The sequence below is a fragment of the Protomyctophum bolini genome (genome assembly GCF_963924005.1).
Source record: "Protomyctophum bolini genome assembly, chromosome: 5".
NCBI classification, from domain to species: Eukaryota; Metazoa; Chordata; class Actinopteri; order Myctophiformes; family Myctophidae; genus Protomyctophum; species Protomyctophum bolini.
The window spans coordinates 28837634-28865483 of NC_137866.1; the positions used below are offsets into that span (position 1 = coordinate 28837634).

The 27850-nt window shown below is 44.4% G+C and overlaps 1 protein-coding gene across 1 annotated transcript in view; it reads left to right on the forward strand.

Annotated features, from left to right (window-relative positions):
- Nucleotides 1-27850, forward strand: part of LOC308315040 (filamin-B-like) — a 76638-nt gene that overhangs the window by 44081 nt on the left and 4707 nt on the right. The window contains exons 55-82 of the mRNA XM_080762864.1: nt 798-961; nt 1498-1621; nt 1717-1880; nt 1987-2110; nt 6760-6923; nt 7003-7126; nt 7219-7385; nt 7647-7770; nt 8954-9120; nt 11282-11405; nt 11641-11801; nt 12790-12913; nt 13196-13355; nt 14790-14979; nt 15646-15893; nt 16543-16611; nt 17590-17695; nt 18360-18500; nt 18833-18961; nt 19567-19740; nt 20215-20391; nt 20770-20973; nt 22132-22284; nt 23317-23439; nt 24788-25054; nt 25707-25844; nt 25964-26074; nt 26535-26699. Coding sequence (XP_080618990.1) covers nt 798-961; nt 1498-1621; nt 1717-1880; nt 1987-2110; nt 6760-6923; nt 7003-7126; nt 7219-7385; nt 7647-7770; nt 8954-9120; nt 11282-11405; nt 11641-11801; nt 12790-12913; nt 13196-13355; nt 14790-14979; nt 15646-15893; nt 16543-16611; nt 17590-17695; nt 18360-18500; nt 18833-18961; nt 19567-19740; nt 20215-20391; nt 20770-20973; nt 22132-22284; nt 23317-23439; nt 24788-25054; nt 25707-25844; nt 25964-26074; nt 26535-26699 — 4286 coding nt within the window. The remainder of the gene's footprint in view (nt 1-797; nt 962-1497; nt 1622-1716; nt 1881-1986; nt 2111-6759; nt 6924-7002; nt 7127-7218; nt 7386-7646; nt 7771-8953; nt 9121-11281; nt 11406-11640; nt 11802-12789; nt 12914-13195; nt 13356-14789; nt 14980-15645; nt 15894-16542; nt 16612-17589; nt 17696-18359; nt 18501-18832; nt 18962-19566; nt 19741-20214; nt 20392-20769; nt 20974-22131; nt 22285-23316; nt 23440-24787; nt 25055-25706; nt 25845-25963; nt 26075-26534; nt 26700-27850) is intronic.

Below are 27850 nucleotides of genomic sequence, written 5' to 3' on the forward strand. Positions count from 1 at the left end.
ACTGGACAATCTGGTCTCTATAGAGTCGTGTGTGTGTGTGTGTGTGTGTGTGTGTGTGTGTGTGTGTGTGTGTGTGTGTGTGTGTGTGTGTGTGTACGGAGAGAGACAGAGTTATTTAATGAAAATCAAGATTTAACGTCCTGTCTCGCTATAGCGCACATAGGCTATAGGCTATCACAAACATTTCGCCCTGTGTAGCCTGGATATTCCTGTGTGTGTGGTGTGCACGCAGAGAGAGAGAGAGAGAGAGAGAGATGCATCCAGCGTCCTGTGTCGGTCACACGCTTGTATCACGGTATCCTGCACGTGCATGAGATGTCAAAATGAATTGGAATAAAAAACAAATGATGTAGCCTATATGTATGGGGTCTGGATCGCATCTTGGTGAACTCTTGCAGTGTCGGCGACCAATCGTTTAGTGTGAAAGCCACAACGATATAATGACAGACAATTAAAAAAAAATACTCCTGCAGTGGGAAATACATAATGATCTGATGACTCGCCGATAACTTTTAAACTCCTACAGGTGTAGGGGGCCATTTAATAGTTGATGTTTTTTGTTTGTTTGTTTCTGTCTTTCTGTCTTTCTGTCTTTCTTTCTTTCTTTCTTTCTTTCTTTCTTTCTTTCTTTCTTTCTTTCTTTCTGTATGTGTGATTGTACTCGGGGCGTTCTTGCAAAAGAGAGCATGCTCTCAATGGTCTTCCCTGATTATATAAAGGTCAATAACAAGAAAAAAGAAAACATATTCTGTAATGAATAAGTGAAAGCACTACTGATCTCTTACACGCTGTTTCAGTTTGTCCAACTTCCACGTGCTGCCTACCAACGAGGCCAACAAGCTGAACGTTGTGGACCCAGCACTGAAATCAGGAGTGTGTGCTCAGATCCCTCAGACCTTCACTATAGGCTGTAATAAGACTGGAGAGATCCCACAGTCTGTGGCTGTTGTGACTCCAAATGGTGAGGAGAATATAATTTATGGAGACACTTTCACCATTCCCCACATCATCTCTCTATATGCATGTTTTGTAAGTTAATTAAATGTTCCATTGGTGGCCATACTAAATCAGCATACTCCTGTATGTTTCTGAAAACACCACTTGAAGTTACATTGGAAAGGTTTAACCCAGTGACCTCGTTTTTGGTGAAAAGCATAAATGCTGTGTTTTTGTGGATTTTTTTTTTTAACTTGATTTCAGAAAATGTTAAACAGAAATATAGAGGGTATGCGCATGCATAAAGTGAATGGCAGATCGAGTGGCAAAGTGAATTTAATGTTGTTTAAAGTCATCTAATGCAATCAAATATGACTTTTCTGTTTGGATGTATGGGCTGTCAAGGTCAGAAAGTATTTTTTTGCCACTCAGTGGGCATTCCCACATAACATCCGGGTATGATGATGATGTCACACACATGTCATAGACGGTAGATATAGTTCAAGTATATAGTATTATATGTTCAAGTGATGTTATTGTTTATTTCTCTCCTTTCTTCAGGTAAGATGGAGCTTGTCGAAGTGACAGACAATGGAGACGGGACATATTCAGTGTCCTACTCTCCTTCTGTGGACGGTGCTCACTCTCTGCTGGTCAAATACGCAGATGATGACGAGTTTTGCTGGTAAAGATCCACTTAGGTTTTCAATTAGTCAAGATTTACTTTCCAAAGTACTGTATGTTTCTATTGCTGACTAAAACCCTTGTGCTTGTTAACAGTCCTCATCAGTTCCAAGTGTTGCCTGGTGGTTCCAGTAAGAAGGTGAAAGTATCAGTACCAGGACTGGAATCAGGAGTCTGTGCCCAAATCCCTCAGACCTTCACTATTGACTGTAGTGAGACTGGAGAGAGCCCACAATCTGTGGCTGTGATGACGCCCAGTGGTGAGATCTATGTTACAAATGTTCCTTGTCTTCCTTGAAAGTGTAGCTTAGTTAAGTAGTTTAAATGTCTCATATCTAAAGTGTATTTTGTGATTTATATTTCCAGGTAAGATAGAAGTGTTGGAAGTGACCAAGAACAGTGATGGGTCATGTTCCGTTGCCTTCTCTCCTTCCATGGATGGAGCTCACTCTGTCATGGTTAAATATGCAGATGACCATGAGTTCAAACGGTGAGATGTCATTGAGCTTTAAGGTCCTTGCAGACTGGACACGTTTTATCAGAGTTTTATATTCTGTGCGGGCAGCGACCGAAAAAGCGTTGTTTATGGATTCTGAATGTAGGTATTTTAACATGTCACTCATTCTTGAGATGAGGGACAAAAGTGGAAAAAACATGTCCCACACATAAGAGCCTTATTTTATGTAAAAAATAAATTAATTCATAAAAATAAAAGCACTTGCAAAGTTAAGTGTAATACAGTTGTGTATTATTATGCCCTTAATTTCATTATAATTGTTTTCATATTCCATCTGAATTAGTTAAAAGCAGGCCCTGTACCCAAAAAGGCCTGTATTTAGCCTGTCCCCAGCAAGTGGCCACAATTTCAAACTGCCAAAAAAGTGTCTAATACTGTCACAATCACATAAATATACATACTAAATTAAAGTAGATTGTCAACAACATAGCAAATAATATACACAGTTAATTTTAATTTATATTTTCTATTAAATATCTCATATCAAATGTTCGTCCCACGTCTCCGTCAACTCCGTCAGGTTTTTTTTAAAGTCTTAAATTAATCAGAAAATATTGTCGACAGATTTAGCCTGAAGACTCCTTTTCCAAGTCCCATTTATATTTGTTGCAACAGTGGAGTACCTGGTCTGACAAGCATTCAATTGTTTGATATTTTAAACAAACAATGTTGATAACAATGTGGTCACAGCTTTTACATGTCAACTCCGTCAGGACATTATTATGATCTTTGTTAAGAATTCCAAAATAATGTTTATTATTTTAGTTTAGGGGTTAGGTTTAGCTAACAAAATTAAGCAAAAACAAAATGGCTACATTGTACTAAAGAGGGTTAAGATGAAAACAAATGCCATTTTGTCAACTCCGTCAGACGTCAACTCCGTCAGATTTTGTGTCTGACGGAGTTGACGTGTATCTGACGGAGTTGACAAAAGTGTTCCTAAAACAATAAAATTATTGTTTTTGAATAATGGGCAGTATTCTAATTTGGCACACAGTTAGAGCATGCCTTAAGGAACATTTTTGGCTATGGGGCCATCACAGATTTGTGTCGTGGTGACCATGGCAGCCATATTATAAAAGAGCCGCCACCTGATGTTATTTTACAATAACTCAAGTTCTACACCACCTAGGATCTTGATTCTGGTGACTAAGACCTCATTTTCAAGGATGAGGGATACAGTGGTACAATTTAGACTTTCCCTGTGACCATGGCAGCCATTTTTCAAAATGGCCGCCACCTGCTGTTATTTTACAATAACTCAAGTTCTACACCACCTAGGATCTTGATTCTGGTGACTAATCATACATTTTCAAGGATGTGGGGTACATTGGTAATATTTAGATTTGTCCTGTGACCATAGCAGCCATTTTTTTTTCAAAATGGCCGCCACCTGCTGTTATTTTACAATAACTCAAGTTTTAGACCACCTAGGATCTTGATTTTGGCGACTAATCATACATTTTAAAAGATGAGAAATACAATGGTACTATTTAGATTTGTCCTGTGACCATGGCAGCCATTGTTTTTCAAAATGACCACCAACCTGCTGTTATTTTACCAATAACTCAAGTTTTAGACCACCAAGGATCTTGATTCTGGCGACTAATCATTACATTTTCAAGGATGAACTTTCTCTGGGAGAGGTAAGGGCTTATTTCAGGTGCAGGTTGAGTTTCTACTGACAGGACATTAAAAGGAGGTGGGCTTTCTGGCCTTTGACTTGCCCCTTTCAGGTACAGATGCACAGTTTGACTTCACTGGCCACTGCAGGGAACTGTGGGGGAGAAACTTTGGTCTCTTGACACCCCGATTAGGTTCAGGGTTTTTTTTGGTGGAGACTTGCCTTTCATGACATCTTTGCTGCAGCAGTTGATCTCCTTACTGCCAGTGGTGGCACACTCTGGGTCTCTGGGGCATTGTATATTGGTGGCCTCCTGCCAGTGTTTCTCCATCCTTCTCCTGAGCTCTGTGTTCTGGGGCTCTGTTATAGTCAACTTACATTGTCTTGGCTGGAGATTGCTTTCCTGCAGGGTCCAGCCCAGTCTTTGTGCAGATGGCTGCTGGCCCACCTGGAGGCCCCAACCTCACTTCTTCGGTTGGTGTGATTAGGTGGGGTGGTCTTCCCCAATCAGGATGAGGGGTTTGACCCTTTCAAACGGCAGTCTGGCCAAGTGTCTGTATTTAGTTGTGAGTTTAGATACAGGATACGATTGCTCACCCAGCCCCAGGTGACATGAGGTGAAGGCTCCTTTGATTTGGTAACATTGCTTTGGTTGACATGCTGGGGACACAGAGAAAGACACTGATGCCTTCAGTGTCTGCACATCCTGCCTGATGGTCCTGAAGCCAAATCTTCTGTCTTCAGTCTTTCCCTCACTGTTCACTGCTCACTGTTCACCTCACCGAATTTAGCCCAAGGAGTTTGACCCCTAGTTTGGCCATAGACCCCCTAGTTTGGCCATAGCCACTTGCCCAAATGTGCTGACCTCATCACATCTGTGATGATGGCTATGGCCGTTTTTAGCCAACGTAGTGTTTTTTGTGCAAAACTAATGCTTGGAATGGATCCAGAATCATGAAAAGCCCCTAGTTTGACATGCCACATGCTACTTAAAGCATAATGAAATTTAGAACATTTAGCCTTATATTGGTTGTTGATGGTACCCAACTTTCAGCAGCTGTCAAACATGCCCCTAGGGTGGTCAAATAGAAACCAATGTGGGATATGTTAGTAGACACCTTTACAAACATTGGTGAAGAAAATTCTTGGTAAGAAATGTATTCACAGATTTTATATTATTCTGATAATATTCCCTGAGTAAATTGGTAAAATAATAGCAGGTCCACCATTTTTGAAAATGTCTACCATCCATGGTCACAGGATAAATCTAAATAGTACAACTGTATTCCTCACCCTTGAAAATGTATGATTAGTCACCAGAATCAAGATCCTAGGTGGTGTAGAACTTGAGTTATTGGGAAATAACAGAAAGTTGGCGGCCATTTTGAAAAATGTCTACCATGGTCAGTGGTCACAGGACAAATCTAAATAGTACCAATGTATCCCACATCCTTGAGAATGTATGATTAGTCACCAGAATCAAGATCCTAGGTGGTGTAGAACTTGAGTTATTGGGAAATAACAGAAAGTTGGTGGCCATTTTGAAAAATGGCTGCCATGTTCACAGGGCAAATCTAAATAGTACCACTGTATTCCTCATCCTTGAAAATGTGGGATTAGTCACCAGAATCAAGATCCTAGGTGGTCTAGAACCTAAATCAGTTAAACTTGTCAACTCCGTCAGATGTTCGTCAACTCCGTCAGACGTTCGTCCCGTGATGTTTTTGTTAATTTCCAAAGAAATAGAAAATTTGCTGTCAAATCTTTTGTGCTTATGTATTGAAACACCAACTGAAATGATACGTAATGATGATTTTTTTTTTTTTTTACATGGTTTTCATGTTATAATATTGAAAATAAAGGTTGAAATGACGGTTTTGAGAAATTGGATATTTCATAATAGTGTGATATTGGAACAAAATAATATTAAAAGATTTGTATTACTTAACTTGATTACTGAAAGCCATTATAAGATAACTGAGGACTTTATATTATTGTTGAAATGATAAAATTCAATTAAAAGGGATTTTAGTGTGTCTGACGGAGTTGACATGAATCAGGTATTAAGTGCATAAATGTCCCATTTTAGAAAGAAATGTTATGCGAAAAACCTGTTCCTTCTCAAGATTGGTAGTTGAGACCTGTGTCTACAAATACATCTATTTGATTTGAATGTATCTTAAAAAAAAAAAAAATCCAGTTTGAAAAAGGTTTTGTCCCTTATCTCAAGAATGGGTGATGTAATGGAGTGACGTCACGTCAACACCATTAGCTCAGAATAGGGGGCGGGGAAGGGCTGTGAGATAGGCCTATTGGAGAGGCTTAAGTGTGCATGCCGGTAGGCCAGTAAGGAGGGAGTTACAATAGTTACGTAACGTTAGTGACATGACTGATAAGGATCTGGGCTGACTCCTGGGTGAGGAACGGTTTAATGACACCCCCATCTGATCGAACCCTACAAACCGTGTCGTGCACTCAGATCAGCCAACGCAGGGAAGCTGGAAGTACCTTCACTAAAAACACCAGGACAACGCTCCACACGTCCCAAACTCTTCTCCCTTCTGGCTACAAAACTGTGGAATGCACTTCCCATTGCAATCAGAACTGCAGACTCACTCCCAATCTTCCGCCGTAGTCTGAAAACCCACCTTTTCAGACTCCATCTTGGCCCGTAGCACTTGCCTTAGCCCCGGCGACCTTACAGGCGTATGCAAACTTGCAAAGGCTTAACTTATATGTAACTTAGTATTTATGCATAGTTTCATTAAATTGATATTCCACTGTTACGTTCTTAATTTACGTATGAGCCTTAATTTATACTACGATGTATTGCCATGGATTAAAATACCTAAAATTGTAAAAAAAAGACGTAATTTTGTGTGAACTGTTTTAAGGGTCTCTAGCCCCTCCTATATGTCCAGCGTTGTGTGTTTGTGTGAAGTTGGTGAAGGTGAATAATGTTTCATAATGTTTTGTTTGTCAACTCTGTGTGTCTCAGTGTGTCTGAGTTCCAAGTGCTGCCCACTAATGACACCAATGAACTGAGAGTCTCTGGTCCAGGACTGGAGTCAGGAGTGTGTGCCAAAGTTCCTCACACCTTCACTGTTGACTGTAGCAAGACTGGAGAGAGGCCTGAGTGTGTGGCTGTGATGACACCTAGTGGTGAGGACAGTATTTTAATCATATGAGCTGTTTTCTTATAGTTTTTATTTCTCTTAATGGTCTTTATTCCTCCAACCAGGTAAGATGGAGCTGGTTGAGGTTTCAGACAATGGAGATGGAACATACTCCATAAGCTACACCCCGTCTACAGAAGGTGCTCATTCTCTGGTGGTGAAATATTCTGATGAAGACGAGTTCTGCAGGTAAATGCCTGAAGGATTGTATCAATTAAAATTAGAGTGGTGCATTTATTTCACTGACAGTCTGTTCATTTATTTACTTTGTTTGTTAACAGTCCTCATGAGTTCCAAGTGTTGCAGCCTGGTGGTTCCAGTAAGAAGGTGAAAGTATCAGTACCAGGACTGGAATCAGGAGTCTGTGCCCAAATCCCTCAGACCTTCACTATTGACTGTAGTGAGACTGGAGAGAGCCCACAATCTGTGGCTGTGATGACGCCCAGTGGTAAGAATGTGATTATCAATTTTGGAGGGGCGCTAGCCCCTCCAAAATTCAGCTATAGTGTAGATTTTTGTCCTAACACAAACATTAATTCCCGTTGACAATGAATGGCAAATAGACATGTTACCTCATGATGATGTACGATGATAGGAGGGGAGCACCCCTCACTTCACACAGATGTGATTTTATATTCCAGGAACTACTGTATTACTCCCTTCTGCTTTTGGTATATTAATAACAAATACAGAATTATTTTACATTCAGGTAAAATGGAGGTGTTGACAGTGAAAGACAATGGCAATGGGACTTACTCTGTGGACTACTCTCCTTCAACGGATGGTGCTCATTCTATCGTGGTTAAATACGGCGAAGAGGAGGAATATAGCAGGTACCACACTGCATAAAACGAGGAGTTATCAGGCAATTATGGGCACTAGATTTGCCCGTAAACATCAAGTTTAGCAGGCATATACAGTAAAATACGATAATATACAGGTGTGATGGTACAATTCGGGAGTTTACTGTTTGTTGGAAAGTATAACGGGAGTTTCCTGTAATATACACATCCGTATTCCATGCTTTTTGCACAGTGCCACTTCAGTCTTTAGACCAGGGGTGGGACATTTTGAAGATGGAGAGGGTCACTACATTTCCATACTCTCTCCAGAGGGCCACATAAGCATATTTCGGACATAGCAAAAAAATAGTCGATCTACAAGCTCAAAACGCGCCGCACTGCGACGACTGCGTTGGAATCCTGAAAAGCAATGCATTTAGTTATACTTACGGTATGTTAACTTTATATGAACTTAAATGCAAATTCATTGGACATAAAAAAAGACAATAACATTTTAATACTAGTCTTGCAGCTACTAATACAGACTGAAGTAATTAAAGCTGGTCATGTTTGGAATTGTATCAGCTGAAATCAATAATATATCAGTATTCCAATATTAACCTGGGGGTCACATTAAGTGAAGGATGGGGGCCGCATGTGGCCCCTGGGTCGCCAGTTGCCCATGTATGCTTTAGATGACTATAATGTATCCAGGGGATTTCCCCATCCTTTTTGTTTACATTTTATATACTAAAAAGTACGTCTTCAAGAGACAAGAAAGTGGCCGCACGGCACACACTAGCCAAAGGGCCAATAGAGCTAGCCAAAGGGCCAATAGAGCACCGAAGTCTTGTGTCAATATCGGCAGAGGGCGGCGGGTGGGCGTTAAGTCCACAGGTTCATGTACTTTTTATTTGCATTGTAATCCCCATAGGGGGGTTTTAGATCGCCTCATATAAGAACTGTGTTTGAAAAATAAACACGCCATCCCGGACGTTTCACTCATATGGATATGAAGAATCAACTGACAGAAACTGACCAGGTGCTGCCCACCAACATGTCTGATGGTTGTTGTAGTTTACACAGCTTCCAGGTGCTGCCCACCAACATGTCTGATGGTTGTTGTAGTTTAAACAGCTTCCAGGTGCCTACCCCCCACCAACATGTCTGATGGTTGTTGTAGTTTAAACAGCTTCCAGGTGCTGCCCACCAACATGTCTGATGGTTGTTGTAGTTTAAATAGCTTCCAGGTGCTGCCCACCAACACAGACAACAAGCTGAAGCTGTCTGGTCCAGTGCTGGAGTCAGGAGGACTGTGTTCCACGCTCCCTCAGACCTTCACCATAGGCGGTAGCGAGACCGGAGAGGCCCCCGAATCTGTGGCTGTGATGACACCTAGTGGTAAGAAGAGTTATACTTCCAGTCATTTTCTTCAACATTTTCTTTTCTGTTTTTTACTTAACCCTTTCGGTCCTGTTTTCTGAGGGGCGCTATCCTCTCCTCTCTTTTGGTGTGTGTGTGTGTGTGTGTGCACAAGATGTGTCCTACACAAATATTAAATTCCCATTGACAATGAATGGACAATTTTACTTCATAGTGTAAACTGTAAACACAAATATTGTGTAACACAAACATTGACGACGAAGGTGAGGACGCACATTGTGATTGGCCGGAATGAGATGATGAGGATGTACGATGATAAGAGCGCCCCAACCCCTCCTTTATTCCTTTTAAGTGCTAGCCCCTCCTTTATTCAGCTTTTGTCGCCACACGTTTCATATTTGCCATTGACAATGAGAGGAGAAATTAGTTCATATGTCCGTCAAATATGACGCAAAGTTGTGGCAACACAAACATTAAATGCCATTGACAATGGAGGGAAAATGTACGTCATATGTAGACAAGCAAATCGTCTTACCAAACACATAAATTCAGATGTTCATGAGATGATGTATGTATGATGATGTGTAATGATAAGAGCACCCCTCATTTCACAAGAGTGTGATTTTTGTATTACTGTAAGAGACTTGTTCAGTTAATTCAGGGATTTCCCCCCTTCCCTCCAGCTCTTTAATAAACACAAAATACATTTTCAGGTCAGGATACCACTTTTATCCAATCAGGAGAGATAAACAATTACAGCAGACAACATTTGAACTGGTACACAAGTACATAAATTATCTTTTTGAGATTGAATGAAATGTGCAACCCACCTGAAAATGTAGTTTCTGTTGGAGCTAGCGAGAGACTATGGGAGACCCATGTTACTTCTGCAGGAGGATGCTAAACGCACACCAGTCTTAGTAGTGGTGCCAGCTCACGGCAGAAACATCTAAAGAGTTAGTTAAGTCTTAAAAAGACAAAAGAGTGTCCGCACACACTGATAGCCAAAGTGCATCCTAATAAATAATCGCCACTCTTTTGTCTTTTTAAGACTTAACTCTTAGACCCATGTTACTTAACAATCACTATACTTGGCATGTAACGATTCACTCAACTCACGATATGATTCGTATCACGATATCAGGTTCACGATACGATTTTTCACGATATTAAAAAAAAGAAAAAATCCAGAATGTTTTATTTATTTTAATTTTATATAATTTATCTTCCCCCAAACTTTGTTTTTCACATTTTTTATTTAACTACATTGCAAAATAAGTAGCTTTACTTTTGACAGTGCAGAAGCATAATTGATCTATTAATGAGCATCAACGACCATCATCACCTTGGCACAGTCAAAGACACACAGCTCCCCTCTACATTGCTCTACTACTGAAAGTGACTCAGTCTCATGAGTCAAGAGTAAGACGGAGTGGAGGAGGACAACCACGTAGAGTCTGTGGGGCCACGGGGCCACAGCCCCCATGAAGACTCCCAGGGCCCCTTTAGGCTCCCATGAAGATTTTCGTGGACATTTTACATTTACATTAATTTACAGCTTTTCTGGGAATTCCGAACATTTTGGACCTCTCCGCCGGCAATCTGAGAATCGGGGAGGCGGGGCTGCGGGGTGGGGGGGGGGGGGGGGGGGGTCCCTTGAGGATTAATCAAACTCTTCGGCTCTGGAGGAGGAGGTCGAGTCCGAGTTGAGACCGAAACCAGATTTATTGCGAGAGTAGGCAGGCGCGTCAGCTACACTCTGTTACTTTACAAGATGGCTGTCTATTAGCGCCAGACAGCTCTCTTATAATGGGCTCCTCATATTATGGGTATAAAGCAATTCATTTCATTGACACATGACTCGAGTCCCTTAATTGGTCCGAGACCACAGAGTGAAGTCCAACAAGTCAAATTGTGTGTGAGACCGAGACGAGACTGAGTCAATGAAAATGTGCACTCAAGACCGGACTCTATTACTACAACACTACTCTATAGCAGTGATTACTATTCAACAAACTTTTGCTTAACCAAAAAAATCACTTGCACTGCCACTACCTTTAAGTACATTTACATTTTCACAGTTTACTTTTTAACAGCAAGTTATGAAGATGATGAGGATATTATTTAAATAGACGGCTACCATGTGAGTTTCTAAACGTTATGTTAATGGTTTGACCAGGTCAGATGGAGCTGGTGGAGGTGATGGACAACGGAGATGGGACGTACTCCGTGGCCTACTCTCCGTCTGTGGGGGGTGACCACTCTCTGCTGGTCAAATACGCGGAGGAAGAGGAGTTTCGCAGGTATGACTAAGGCCTGACTCACACGTGCACAACAGATTGATGTATAGCTGATGCATGAGACTTATTGACTGATGCAAGCTCGCAATTCATTTCCAATGGGAGTCACATGGTTTGACACAACATTTTTGTTGTATGAGGGGGAGGGGGGCAGTCGACACACAGCCGAAAGCCGTACAACACAAAGTCAACGAAATTAACTTTGGTACATGCATGTTTTTTCCCCCTCCTCCTGCAGCCCTTACAAGTTCCATGTTCTGGCGCCCGGTGCCAGTGAGCTGGACTCATCTCCTGGCAGACTGGTGTCTAAGACCTGTGCCAAGGTCCCTCAGACCTTCACCATCGACTGTAGGCCTGGAGGAGAGGCCCCGGTGTCTGTGGCCATGCTGCTGCCCAACGGTAAGGCCATCTGTTTAGGCCACAAATATCATTCAAAGTGCACATTACTTATTTATACATTTGTTTTTGTTTTTCTTTGTATACCGCTTTATCAATTCAATTCAAAGGAGCTTTATTGGCATGAGAAAACACATTATTTGAACCAATCTGTACGGCAGATTACCAAGGCCTTTTCATACTGGAAGCGAGTGACGTGCCTCTGCAATTCATTTTCAATGAGAGGCGGCGATTATGTTGGACACGTTCAAGAAGTTGAGGGGCGTTGGGAATTTCTCTAAATATAAACTTTCACGACAGCAGACAGTACAAATATAATGTATGAAAAGCCTACTAGCCTACTACAGTTTGACAATATTATAGCCTTTCCATGAGTATCTTTTTTTATATTTATCCAAAAAGAATACAAACAGCCAATAGCATATTACAAGTTATGAATCTTGAACCTGAAGGCAAGTAAAACAATTGTAAACGTTGTTTGCTGTAGTAAATAAGGCAGTGCAAATCTGCATATAGGGCTCTCGCCCTCCCACCCCTCACTGGTGTGAAATCGGGTAGGAAAAAGATGATCCAGGCGACATTGCCTGTGTCACTCGCTCTCCGCCTGAAGCGGCATCATGTCAATAAAATATGAACACTGCTGTGGTGGGTAGTAGAGGAGAGGTGCTTCAAACCCTGGTTTGACATGCAGAGAATGTTAGAGAGGCAGAATGTTGCGTTCAAGAGAGTTCGGAAAGGGGCAGTTCTCCTGAATGCTGCATTTGCATTTCTTTCGCCACAGTAAAACTGCGTTCATGGTCTGGAGAGGGCAGTTTTTTTTACAGATGGGGCAAAGGCTCAAGCCCCCTTTGATGTCAATGTGTGCACATGCCTGTTGTACATACATCTTATCTTATAGGTTGCAACTTGACTGTAATAATGTTCCGACTCTTCGGGAAAGGTAGAAGGTGTGGATCTGACAGACTGACTGTATAATAATTTAACTCTTTAGGAAAGGTAGAAGGTGTGGATCTGACAGACCGTGGAGATGGGAAGTACACGGTGGTCTGGTGTCCAACCATGGACGGCTCTCACTCTCTGGTGGTCAAATATGCCAACGAGGATCAATTCTGCAGGTGAGAGTTTCTCTCTCTCTCTTTCGGTTGCTCACTTTAACAAAAAACACATAAATACACCTTCACATAGATTGTGCATTACATTCACCCATTCACACACATTTATACACCGATGGCAGAGGAAATTACACTAAAGGATGTGTGTGTGTGTGTGTGTGTGTGTGTGTGTGTGTGTGTGCGTGTGCGTGTGCGTGTGCGTGTGCGTGTGCGTGTGTGTGTGTGCGTGTGTGTGTGTGTGTGTGTGTGTATGTGTGCGTGTGCGTGTGTGCGTGCGTGTGTCAGTCCCTTCCAGTTCCACGTGCTGTCCGTCCACGATGCTCAGAAGGTGCGTGTCAGCGGTCCTGGCCTGACGTCTGGCCTTCCTGTTCCTGCCAGTCTGCCTGCACGCTTCTCTGTGGACACGTCTGAGGCCGGAGAGGGACACCTCACTGTGGACATCCTGGTGAGTTCTTCATTCTTTCTGTGCTGCTAGGTGGTAGCATAAGTAAGTTTAAGTTTTAACACTCTTATCGCCAAGGGGTATTTGGAACCATTAAATCAGTGCGCCCTGCAGCGATTTGCAGCTTCAGAGCCCATTTCAAGGTGACACGTACAGCACTCCATCTTCATTGTGCAGTTAGCATAGCATGTAGCCAAAAGACCTGCGGCAGGGTCGACAACCACCGGAGGTATGATTACTTCTAACATGACTTCTAATGGGATGTCAAAAACACAATCTTTTGTTAGAATTGGAAGCATTGATTTAAGATTCATTCACGTTTTAAGATTTTTGATCCCATCCCGTGGAGGGGGAACACTTTGGGGAACACACATATTATGAATAAAATATATGTACTTAGCAAAAAAATATTTAATAAACACCTGACAATGAACATACTGGTGAGTTAATAATAAACACCTCACTGTGGACATTCTGGTGAGTTATTAATACAATGGATTTTGTTGGTACCATTAGGAGAGATAACAGGCAAAATACCAATTCTTCTACATTCTCAGTGTGTAGACTTCTTGCAAAATAAGTAATGCAATAATTGTACTCTGGGTCCATTTGGTTTCATCTTACGCTCGGAAGAGTTAAATATCTATAAGGGTCCATTTGGTTACCAACTCTCCATCATTTACTGTAGCTGGGGAGTCGGGACCACCACCACTGTGTTATAGCCTACACTATATAATTGACATTCACATATACATTTGTTTTATCCCACGATAACTTTTTCACCCAGTGTCAATTATCTAATGTAATCCTGGGCGCTACACTTCCTCTGCCAACCTGGGGAGAGCAACGGACTGACCTCATGCTTCCATCTAAGCATGAGGAGTCTTTTTTCAACAGGGGGGTGTTTTCCTGCATGGTTAGCGCATGGAAGGAACACATTCAGTGGCGTTCACAGACATTTAGAGGGGCAGGTGCTCAAGTGAAAAAAGGGCACCTTGTGCAGTGCGTGGAACCGGCTGGTTGCCTTAATAGTGTGAGATTTATAGATTTTGGTTTGGCTTAAATAATATATTGGAAGCTTTTTTATCAAGAATTGATCTATGTCACCATGGTCCGTGTACTGTACAGTGTACACTGTACAAAAAAAAGAAAAGAAAATCAAAAGGGCACATTGCTGTCCAGAGGGCAAAGGGCAGGTGCTCTAGCACCACCTAGTGTCTATATGTGCATGCCACTGAACCCCTTATTCCAACCAGTTCCTTCCCCCTCCATCAGGCACCCTGGCTGACCACGGGGAGGAAGTATAGAGACCAGGATTGCTGCATGTTTTTTGTGAGGGTACCTACCTATACCTAGGGGAAGAACATGCACACTCCATACATTTTTCTGATTGCACTCTTTCTCTCGTCTCTCGTTTGGGTCAAATCCGGGCTCCAGGACCCAGAGGGCAGATCTAAAAGACCTCTGATCCGTGACGACTATGACGGCACCCTGGACGTGTCCTACGTTCCTGACAGGGTGGGCCGCTACGACGTCACCGTCCGCTACAGCGGAGACCAGGTCGCCGCATCACCCTACCGCGTCTGTGCCATCGCCACAGGCGACGCCAACAAATGCATCGTCACAGGTGGGACTTTTAATGAACAATTATACACCGGGCCTTTTATTTTTCTTCGAGGAAGCAATCTGATTGGTTGAAACAGCCATCTAATCTAGCTGTGCTTAAACGAGCAATGATGGAACGCCTAATCAAAACGTAAAAATCAGCTGTGCCGAGTCTCGCTGCTTCCCCATAGCGGAGCCGGTTGGGTGACTGTAGGTATAGGGAGCTAGTGTAGGGTAGCCAGGATGGGTGTGATATGCTCACGTTTTATATTTATAAGGGTAGTCTTGCATAGCCAGACAACTATTCCACAATCTCCGAATGCTATATAGAGTCTGGAACTACACCTCCCAAAATCCGAGTAAGGAAGCTGCCATTTCCGTTCACGGAAATATATATTTTAAAATATCTTTAGATCTTATTTTTAAATTTCCCTTTTCTGCTAAGCAACAAGCTATATATGCTTAGACGATTTATATCTATATTAGGATAAATGTGCGCGACTGTAAAGACGAAACGGAAGTGGCGAGGAGGCTCCACTTTCACTTAAAATTTTACTCATGACAGCTCTTCCATTGCTCCAGACTGTGTGATGAAAGCATTTGGAAATTGCGAGAGGCAACAGTCTGGTAACGCGAGACTATATATATATATTTGCAAATGGTTTCTCCATCCCTCCTCCTCCTGCAGGTCCCGAGCTGGGCTCCGTCATCGGAGCTGGGGAGGAGATCGGTTTCGTGGTGAACACGCAGTCGGCGGGCGCGGGGAAGGTGTCGTGCTTCGTTCTGACGCCCGACGGCAGCGAGGTGGAGGCGGACGTTTTGGAGAAGGAGGACGGGACGTTTGAGATCTGCTACACAGCCTCGGAGCCCGGCAGCTACATCATCTCGGCCTGCTTCGGAGGGGAGAGTCTGTTCACCAGTCCCTTCCAGGTCACGGTGCGTGATGTGATGTCGTATATATATTTCTTTAATGTTGCAACCACTCCTATAGACAGCTATGTGTGTGCGTCCCTGGGTCCCTGTGTCCCTGTGTCCCTGGGTCCCTGGGTCCCTGGGTCCCTGTGTCCCTGGGTCCCTGGGTCCCTGTGTCCCTGGGTCCCTGGGTCCCTGTGTCCCTGGGTCCCTGGGTCCCTGGGTCCCTGGGTCCCTGGGTCCCTGTGTCCCTGTGTCCGAGCACGAAAATATATAGTCTTTGTTCACTACCAAGTGTCACTGTTGCACAGCCTAACACACAAACACACACAGGCCAGGGAGCAGGGCTTGTACAGTACAGTACAGTACAGTACAGTACAGTACAGTACAGTACAGTACAGTACAGTACAGTACAGTACAGTACAGTACAGTACAGTACAGTACCACTCACTTCAGACAGGTCTGTTATTTAGCTGTTCCCCCACACTCTCAGTGGTGGAAAGTTATACTTAAGTATTTAATAATCTTTGTCGACTGACTGACCGTTTTTCACTGACAGAAACTATGCTGTGATATAAACTATTTTATAGTTGTTTATAGTTGTGTCTTCTCTCATTTTCTGAGCTGTTTTTTTCACGTGCACATGTTTTTTTTTTCACGTGCACATATGCAGGCACAAGATGAGGATGAGAGCATGAACCACGGACAGCCGTCCAGGTCCACAGACCACATCCAGCCTATGGTGACTATGAACACACTAGACCACATCCAGCCTATGGTGACTATGAACACACTAGACACTAGACCACATCCAGTCTACAGTAAGAAGCCTGAGGGCGAGAAGCGTGCACGCATCCGCCTGGGTGACAGCAGACTGCTGGGCGAGCACTGGCGCTTTGGCACGGAGAGTAAGATCTACATTTCCGGGCCTGTTGAGAACTCTAGTTTTCGCCGGTTGCCGGGCACGGCTGCACTGATACTTTATTTATTTTTGTATAACTTTTTTTGGCTTTCGCCTTTTATTTTTTTATTGATAGAGGGATAGACGAAAGTAGGCTGACAGGAAATGGGGAGAGAGATGGGGGGTGAGACGCAGTAAAGGCCGTCGGGATCGGGAGTCGAACCCGCGGCACACTGCCAGACTGGATTACCAGCCAAGGTGCCCGGACAGCTACGCCAGCCGCCCGGGCCTGCACTAATAACTTTGGGGCAGGCCCGTCTAGAGTTTGAATGGACAAAATGGATCAGTCAGAAGGGAGACATCGAAGAGGAAGGATGGATGGGGAAGGATCAACATATGGAATGTCAGAACAGGTCAGCTCCATATATGGAGATGAGTTTGAATCTTTATTTTTCGGTTCATTTTTAAGATCTAAGGTTTGAGATAAGATGTAGAGTTGCTGGCCAATATTGATGACATCAGGGATCTCCATATATCTTGTCTGTTGTCTTGTCTGTTCCTAGATGAAGCATGTCTCCTATACATCCTATAAATACTAACAGAATATGCACATCACTTCGTCGAGGTGCTGACTTAGGAAGTGACATCAGAAAAAATGAATGAACCTGCACACTCATCTGCTCCAGCCTCCAATATAATGTTGTTTCTTCATCTGGTCAAACCCAGTTGAGTTTGATGTGTCGTCTCGTCCGTTCAGCCAAAGGCTCTTCATCTGGTCAAACCCAGTTGAGTTTGACGTGTCGTCTCGTCCGTTCCCAGATGAATCATGGCTCCTACATCCCCCTGAGCACCGTGAACCAGCACCACGGACTGCTGCCGTTCGACGTTGTCATGAGCTTTGGTCTGACCGACGCTGAGATAACAGGTGAGGTACCAATTAAACACGCCGACGCTGAGATAACAGGTGGTACCAATTAAACACACCGACGCTGAGATAACAGGTGGTACCAATTAGACACACCGACGCTGAGATAACAGGTGGTACCAATTAGACACACCGACGCTGAGATAACAGGTGAGGTACCAATTAAACACACCGACACTGAGATAACAGGTGAGGTACCAATTAAACACACCGACGCTGAGATAACAGGTGGTAACAATTAAACACACCAACGCTGAGATAACAGGTGGTACCAATTAGACACACCGACGCTGAGATAACAGGTGGTACCAATTAGACACACCGACGCTGAGATAACAGGTGAGGTAGCCTACCAATTAAACACACTGGCACTTTAACCACACTATCCCTAGACTCTCTCTGTTCTAATGCTGCATTTTGTATCTTTGTAGCGGGAGAAGTTGAAAAAATGTTTTTCCCTTTTTTGTTTGTAGCTTTGTAGCTGTTCGATCTTTTGCAGAAGCTACAAAACGTCAGCTGTATCTTCATGATGTCGCTGTTGCTTCCATTGAAAAATGAATGGTGGACTCAAAGCTCAAAGCTATAGTCCACTTACAAAGCTTTGTATCTGCCTGTGTGAGCACGATGCAACGAGTTGTGAGTTTAACACAAGTTTGTCATATAGGAGAAGTCCACATGCCGTCAGGGAGCAGAGGTCAGGCCGAGGTCATCGACAACGGAGACGGGACGGTCACGCTGACCTTTGATCCCACAGAAGAAGGCTTGCATCAGCTGACCATTAAAGTTAACGACGTCACAATGTCAGGTATAAATGTTCTTAAGAGTTCTCTCATTTAACGATAAAATCTGCCTTCATGCACAGACCAGTGGTTTTCCAACCCTTTTCACGTCAAGGTCCATTATTTATTCAGCATTTAAGCCACAGACCACCGTTTGATGATTTATCCTCGCAAACCCAAAACCAACGAATATTTTTGTTGTCGTTGGATAACATTTTGTCCAGAATTCCATGCTATGTATTGATGTTGGTACCATAGGAGAGATAACAGGCAAACGTTAAAAACAACAATTATTTTACATTCTCTAATTGCGTAGACTTAATGTAAAGAAGTTTAACAATATTTTAACTCTTCTCAGAGAGTCCTCTGCAGTTTTACGTGAACAACGCCAGCAGAGGAGAAGTGATGGCACACGGCCCAGGCCTGGTGTACGGAGTCTCCAACGAGATCGCAGCCTTCACCATCTTCAACAAAGATTTAGTACAAGGTAAGCCGTCCCACAACGGAGGTTCATCCATCCATCCATCCATCTTCAACCGCTTATCTGTAGTCGGGTCGCGGGGGCAACAGCTCCACCAGAGTGCTCCAGACCTCCCTCTCCAGAACAACATTAGTGACTTCCTCCTGGGGGATCCCGAGACGTGGGTCGATGTGTTTCCTCCAACTGCACCTTGATCTGCCACTGCCTCTGAAGTTTTTCAGAAAACTGTCAGGATTTAGAAGACGTCCATTTCGTAGAATCTGGTCTCTTTGATCCAGGTGACATGGACACAGCTGTGTGTTGTGTGTATCATTGTCATTGTTTTTTTCTTTCGTTTTTTTTTGCGGCTTACGCCTTTTATTGGTTTTTGAAGGGACAGACAGTAGGCTGACAGGAAACGGGAGAGAGATGGGGAAGACATGCAGTAAAGGCCGTGTCGGGCTCGAGAGTCGAACCCGCGGCACACTGCGACTGGATTACCAGTCGGGTGCCCAGACGGTTACGCCACCGCCTGGGCCTGTGTATCATTGTTAAGGTGAACTGGACACAGCTGTGTTGTGTATCATTGTTAAGGTGAACTGGACATAGCTGTGTTGTGTGTATCCTTCCAGGTGAACTGGACATAGCCCTGGAGGGTCCGTCCAGGGCAGAGATCCGCTGCCTGAACAACAGAGATGGAACGTGCACCGTCACCTACGTGCCCACCGTCCCCGGAGACTACAACGTCCTGGTCCGACACAACGAGGAGCACATCACGGGAAGTCCTTTCACCGTGAAGATAACTGGTAATTAATATAAATTATTACTGTACAGTCCTTTCACCGTGAAGATAACTGGTAATACACTACTGTAACCTTTCACCGTGAAGATAGCTGGTAATTAATATAAATTATTACTACAGTCATTTCACCGTGAAGATAGCTGGTAATTAATATACTACTGTAACCTTTCACCGTGAAGATAGCTGGTAATTAATATAAATTATTACTGTACAGTCCTTTCACCGTGAAGATAACTGGTAATTAATATAAATTATTACTGTACAGTCCTTTCACCGTGAAGATAGCTGGTAATTACTGTTCAGTCCTTACACTGTGAAGATAGCTGCTAATTAATATATAATTAATATGTAATATATTACTGTAACCTTTCACTGTTAAGACAGCTGGTAATTTGATATTGGTGGGCAAGAAAAACCTGATTCACTCAAATATCGTGATTTTTATTAAAGACTTTTTAAATGTTGTATTATTCTATAGGGTCCTCCAGTGACCCGGTCAGCGCTGCTCTGAGGTCTCTGGTGCGCTTCGGCACGGTGCCAGACTTCACCCTGGACATCACGGAGGACGACATCAGCCTGCTGTCGGCCAGCATCACGTCCCCGTCCGGCCAGGACGTCTCCTGTCTGCTGAAGAGGCAGCCTGACCGACACATAGGTCAGTGTTCTAACAGCACCAGTCCGAGTGTGAGTCAAGACCGAGACCAGATATTTATTTCTTCTTTCTCATTTGATATATAGCAGGGGTGGGCAACTTTGACGATGGAGAGGGCCACTATATTTCCATACTCACTCCAGATGGGCCACGTTACATAATATTACTGTCGTAGCAAAAATAGCCGATCTACAAGCTCAAAACGCGTCGCACCGTGACACGTTTTCTGCTTGTAGATCAGCCGCATTAAGTAGATAGGCCGCATTAAGTGAAGGTGGGGGGGCGCATGGGGACCCTGGGACGCCAGTTTCCCATGTATGATAAAAATAATCTTTCCTCCTCTCTTCTTGCTTGCGGTTCCTTCCGTTCCGTTGCGTGCAGGTATCTCGTTCATTCCCAAAGAGGTGGGGGAGCATCTGGTGAGTGTGCTGAAGGGTGGGGAGCACGTGGCCAACAGTCCCATCCCACTCACCATCACCCCGCTGGAGATCGGAGACGCCAGCCGGGTGGAGGTGTTCGGCCCGGGGCTGACCGCGGGACGCACCGGCCACATGTCCCACTTTGTGGTGGACACGCGCCAGGCAGGCCAGTACACTCTCTTTTTGATTTCTTTATACCGTCGTTGGGTCAGAAACCTCTCATCCCCATATTTTAACCCATTTAGACCATGAGGACCCCATTCACATTTAAAAATGTATTTTTAAAATGTATTATTTTCTGAAAAACCTCATGTTTCTACTTTCTATATCAGTGGTTCTCAATATTTCATGTCAAGGACACCCCAGAAGCAAAGATTTGAGTTAAAAACTGAAACTCTGAAAGAATATATATTCAAAGATTTGAGGCACATTTTCACGATTTAAAAAAAATAGCAGACCTACGAGTTCCTACGCCGCACCGAGTGCCGCGCTATGAGCTTGTAGATTTACTATTTTTCAATAGCTAAAGTAAAACATAATGCTCAAAACACCAAAAGGAGTTCCCGCCCAGAATGGGTTAACTTTTTGTCTTTTGATTTCTGTAAATTAACGGCCTACTGACAAGCATAAAAAGTAGGAGATCTACAAGTTCAAAACGCGCCGCTTCGCGTCGCATTTTGAACTTGTTGAGCTTTTCAATTTGAACTCTGAAAAGTGACAGTTTGTCACTCTTCAGGTGACACTCTTGGTTTCCACCCGACAGAGACGATATATTTATTCCATATTATTTTGAACATTGAAAAATGATGACAAATTAACCTTTAATGACATCACAAGGTCCCACTCTAACTTAATTACATCACATTCTAAATTAATGACATCACGTGCAGGCTACGGGGTTTAACTCTAACTTTAATGACATGGTCAACAGGCTACGGGGGTCTATAACTCTAACTTTAATGACATGGTCAACAGGCTACGGGGGTCTATAACTCTAACTTTAATGACATAGTCAACAGGCTACGGGGGTCTATAACTCTAACTTTAATGACATGGTCAACAGGCTACGGGGGTCTATAACGCTAACTTATAATGACATCACATCATGGTGAACAGGCTACGGGGGTCTATAACTCTAACTTTAATGACATCACATCATGGTGAACAGGCTACGGGGGTCTATAACTCTAACTTTAATGACATCACATCATGGTGAACAGGCTACGGGGGTCTATAACTATAACTTTAATGACATCACATCATGGTGAACAGGCTACGGGGGTCTATAACTCTAACTTTAATGACATCACATCATGGTGAACAGGCTACGGGGGTCTCACTCTGGCCATCGAGGGTCCCAGCGCCGTGGAGATCCAAACGGAGGAGCTGGACGATGGAACGTGCGGCGTGTCCTTCTGCCCCACGGCGTCTGGAGCCTACAGCGTCTCTGTGAGGTTCACTGACCAGCATGTTCCAGGTATGTAGGAGTCTGGAGCCTACAGCGTCTCTGTGAGGTTCACTGACCAACATGTTCCAGGTATGTAGGAGTCTGAAGCCTACAGCGTCTCTGTGAGGTTCACTGACCAACATGTTCCAGGTATGTAGGAGTCTGAAGCCTACAGCGTCTCTGTGAGGTTCACTGACCAACATGTTCCAGGTATGTAGGAGTCTGAAGCCTACAGTGTCTCTGTGAGGTTCACTGACCAACATGTTCCAGGTATGTAGGAGTCTGAAGCCTACAGTGTCTCTGTGAGGTTCACTGACCAACATGTTCCAGGTATGTAGGAGTCTGAAGCCTACAGCGTCTCTGTGAGGTTCACTGACCAGCATGTTCCAGGTATGTACAGTAGGAGTCTGGAGCCTACAGCATCTCTGTATGTAAGGTTTACAGACGAACACGTTCCAGGTACTACTGTAAAAAACGTTTTTTTTTGTCTCCGGTCACCTCCTATAAATAACCTTTTCATCTATGGCACGACCTGAATTACACTGTTCCTTTTTTATAATCTCATATATTCTCATATATCTTCAGAGTGACTTATTCATATTACGCTACGGCTACGTAAATATGCTAATCTTTCCCCCCTAAGATACACTACAGTATGTGATGGTAGGAGAGTTGGGGTAGATGGAACAATAACTCATAAAGTAGGGTCTAACTCCTAAGTGGTTAGTTAGTGCATTATTTAATGCAACGAACAAATACTGTACATTGGGGAGAAAAAGGAACACAAAACACATTGTAAATTGCAAACATCTTTGGAGATAGATTTGGACAGTCGTTTCAGAGTCACAGTGACAGACAGAGGCCACAAGATGGACAGTAATCTCATGTGTTTATTGGTCTCCATAGGCAGTCCTTTCAGAGTCACAGTGACAGACGGAGGCCACAAGATGGACAGTAATCTCATGTGTTTATTGGTCTCCATAGGCAGTCCTTTCAGAGCCACAGTGACAGACAGAGGCCACAAGATGGACAGTAATCTCATGTGTTTATTGGTCTCCATAGGCAGTCCTTTCAGAGTCACAGTGACAGACGGAGGCCACAAGATGGACAGCATAACTCACTACCAGGGAGCCGCTGGCGTCGCCAACGTGGGCAACACGTGTGGCATCAACCTCAAGATACCAGGTATCGTACTACTGTAGCTTTACCCATGATGCTCTCTGCTTCCCTTCCCTGGCCTTCGCGGTAGTGAGAGGCTGAGAGGCCGTCCGGTAATCAGAAGGCCACATCAGCTCCGGTCTGTCTGTGTCACAGTAGCCTCGGTCTGTCTGTGTCACAGTAGCCTCGGTCTGTCTGTGTCACAGAAGCCTCGGAGTCGGTCTGTCTGTGTGTCACAGAAGCCTCAGAGTCGGTCTGTCTGTGTCACAGAAGCCTCAGAGTCGGTCTGTCTGTGTCACAGAAGCCTCCGAGTCGGTCTGTCTGTGTCACAGAAGCCTCAGAGTCGGTCTGTCTGTGTCACAGTAGCCTCAGAGTCTGTCTGTCTGTGTCACAGAAGCCTCAGAGTCGGTCTGTCTGTGTCACAGTAGCGTTGGAGTCGGTCTGTCTGTGTCACAGAAGCCTCAGAGTTGGTCTGTCTGTGTCACAGAAGCCTCCGAGTCGGTCTGTCTGTGTCACAGTAGCGTCGGAGTCGGTCTGTCTGTGTCACAGAAGCCTCAGAGTCGGTCTGTCTGTGTCACAGTAGCGTCGGAGTCGGTCTGTCTGTGTCACAGAAGCCTCAGAGTCTGTCTGTCTGTGTCACAGAAGCCTCAGAGTCTGTCTGTCTGTGTCACAGAAGCCTCAGAGTCGGTCTGTCTGTGTCACAGTAGCGTCGGAGTCGGTCTGTCTGTGTCACAGTAGCCTCGGAGTCAGTCTGTCTGTGTCACAGAAGCCTCAGAGTCGGTCTGTCTGTGTCACAGAAGCCTCAGAGTCGGTCTGTCTGTGTCACAGAAGCCTCAGAGTTGGTCTGTCTGTGTCACAGAAGCCTCCGAGTCGGTCTGTCTGTGTCACAGTAGCGTCGGAGTCGGTCTGTCTGTGTCACAGAAGCCTCAGAGTCGGTCTGTCTGTGTCACAGTAGCGTCGGAGTCGGTCTGTCTGTGTCACAGAAGCCTCAGAGTCTGTCTGTCTGTGTCACAGAAGCCTCAGAGTCTGTCTGTCTGTGTCACAGAAGCCTCAGAGTCGGTCTGTCTGTGTCACAGTAGCGTCGGAGTCGGTCTGTCTGTGTCACAGTAGCCTCGGAGTCAGTCTGTCGCAGTCAGTTTGTATGAGTCAAGATTCATGTACTTATTGGCCAGTTTATGACACAAAAAATCTTGTAAGATTTTGGAATAAATACATGATTCCAGATGTTCGCCTTTTATGGTTTATTTTTTCATCGTGATATACTGTATACATACATAAATACTGTCTTATTGCCTGACCAGTTCTGGATCTATTAATACTGTCTTATTGCCTGACCAGGTGTAGATCTATTAACACTGTCTTATTGCCTGACCAGGTCTGGACCTCCAGCACATCTCCGCCAAGGTCTCCAGTCCGTCGGGTTGCGTGAGCCGGGCCGGCGTCAGCGCGACGGGACGCGACACGTATCGGGTGAACTTCGTGCCCTCGGAGACGGGGGTCCACGGCGTGAGTGTGCGGTACCGTGGCCAGGACGTCCCGGGAAGCCCCTACCGCTACACCGTGGGGCCCCTGGGGGAGGTGGGCTCCCACAGGGTGCAGGCGTGGGGCCAGGGTCTGCAGAGTGCCGAGGCCAGGGTGCCAGGTAAAACATGTTTGCACCACTCAGTTCACACGGGTGTGATTTTTACTCATTTTTACTCATTTTTAATTTTGAAGACTACGTTGCGACGAGTTTTTAATACGTCATGGCGTATTAATAACGTCATGGCGTTTTTTATACATCGCAGCGTTTTGAAGAATACGTCGTCCAGCTGACTTCAGCATCTGTATGGACAGTATATAAATGTTGCTTCTCCATTCCAGCTGACTACAGCATCTGTATGGACTGGACAGTATATAAATGTTGCTTCTCCATTCCAGCTGACTACAGCATCTGTATGGACTGGACAGTATATAAATGTTGCTTCTCCATTCCAGCTGACTACAGCATCTGTATGGACAGTATATAAATGTTGCTTCTCCATTCCATCTGACTACAGCATCTGTATGGACTGGACAGTATATAAATGTTGCTTCTCCATTCCAGCTGACTACAGCATCTGTATGGACTGTATATAAATGTTGCTTCTCCATTCCAGCTGACTACAGCATCTGTATGGACAGTATATAAATGTTGCTTCTCCATTCCAGCTGACTACAGCATCTGTATGGACAGTATATAAATGTTGCTTCTCCATTCCAGCTGACTACAGCATCTGTATGGACAGTATATAAATGTTGCGTCTCCATTCCAGCTGACTTCAGCATCTGGGCACGCGAGGCTGGAGCTGGGAAGCTGTCGGTGACGATGGAGGGACCGGGGAGCACAGAGCTGCTCTTTGAAGACAGAGACCATGGATCCTGTGGGGTCTCCTACAAGGCTGACCAGCCTGGTATAGTACTAGCGCATGCACGCACGCACGCACGCACTACACAGCCTGGTGCACCAGACTAGCAAACATACGGTAATATAGATGCTATAGGTTGATGCTAACATGTGGTCTTCCTCCAGGGGACTACGTGGTGTCGGTGAAGTTTGACGAGCAGCACATCCAGGACAGTCCGTTCATGGTTCCGGTGCTTCCTGCTTCTTCTTCTGGAGCCAACGACGACCTCACAACAAGTACAACCTCTGATTCATACGTACCGCCGCTGGGCAGAAACCTCTTATCTCTGTTTCTATGTCAGCGGTTCTCAAACATTTTCATGTGAAGGACCCCCAAAAATATATGGCCGCTGACCCCCCATCTGGAAATATGATGTTCCAGGGACCCTCCCCCAGAAGCAAAGATTTGAGTTAAAAACGTTTGCTCTCAAATAATGTGTTCAAAGATTTGCACCACATTTTCACGATTTTTCAAAAATAGCAGATCTACAAGCTCGTAGCGCGGCACCAAGTGCCTCGCTACACCAAAAGGGGTTCCCGTCCAGAATGGACTAGCTTGCTGTGTTTCTTCGTAAATTAACGTCCTATACACGGCGTCACACACAAGCATCAAAGATCTACAAGCTTGAAACGTGGTTGGGAAGCTATAATGGGTTAAACTATAGTGGACATGATGACCTTTGACCTGTGATTGCAGGTCATCAAACGAGCAGATCGAGTGTCGTGGTGGGTGGCGGCGGCGCCCCGTCCACGTGGCCCTCGTTTGCGTCCGATGCGTCCAAGGTGTGCAGCAGCGGGCCGGGCCTGAAGAGGGCTGTTATTGGCAAGAGAAACGCCTTCGCTGTCGACTGTGCTGATGCAGGTGAGAGTGTGTGCGTGTGTGCGTGCGTGCTTGCGTGAGTGTGTGCGTGCGTGTGTCCAGAGCTAATATCGCCAACGTTGGACCGATAAGCACCCAAACCTTGCTATTTTTATATTTCACAAAATGTTTAATACTTAAAATACAAAAAAGATTTAACTGGAACCTAAATAGAACCAAATGGACCCGTTACCGTTCCATTTGGTTCCATTTGGTTCCATTTGTACATCTATAACTCATATACTCAGTATATAGGGTTCCTTGGCGTAACGCATACCATACTGGGGGTCCTTGAAATTAGAGAGAATATTTGTCATAGGCGACTGACGTCATAGACATAGATGACAAGTCAAGGAACCACAGTGAAGCCATGCCACATTCCATTACACATTTTGAGTTAAGCCCCCCCCCCCCCCCCCCCCCCCCGTAGCCTGCACGTGAATTAATTGGAGTTATAGACCCCCATACATAAGCTTTACCTAACTTTGCTACTGCAGGGATGCACATTGCACATATGTTACTCTTTTTTACTTTTTGCACCCTTTATTCTATCCCTTTGTTTGCTGTATTTGCTGTTTGATGTTGATGTTGTGCTATCTATGCTACTGCATTGTCTGAAGGAAGCCAAAGAATTATACATTTTACTCTTATGTACACAAGATGTAACAATAAAGTACAACCTTGAACTTTCCCAAGTGGATTTCCTTTACCGTCGGCGCCAAGGTTTGTGGTTATTCCCTGCAGGCACCAACCTGCTCGTGTTTGTTTATGGTTAATATTCCCAGGCACCAACCTGCTCATGTTTGTGGTTATATTCCCAGGCACCAACCTGCTCGTGTTTGTTTATGGTTAATATTCCCAGGCACCAACCTGCTCATGTTTGTGGTTATATTCCCAGGCACCAACCTGCTCGTGTTTGTTTATGGTTAATATTCCCAGGCACCAACCTGCTCGTGTTTGTGGTTATATTCCCAGGCACCAACCTGCTCATGTTTGTGGTTATATTCCCAGGCACCAACCTGCTCGTGTTTGTGGTTATATTCCCAGGCACCAACCTGCTCGTGTTTGTGGTTAATATTCCCAGGCACCAACCTGCTCGTGTTTGTGGTTATATTCCCAGGCACCAACCTGCTCGTGTTTGTGGTTAATATTCC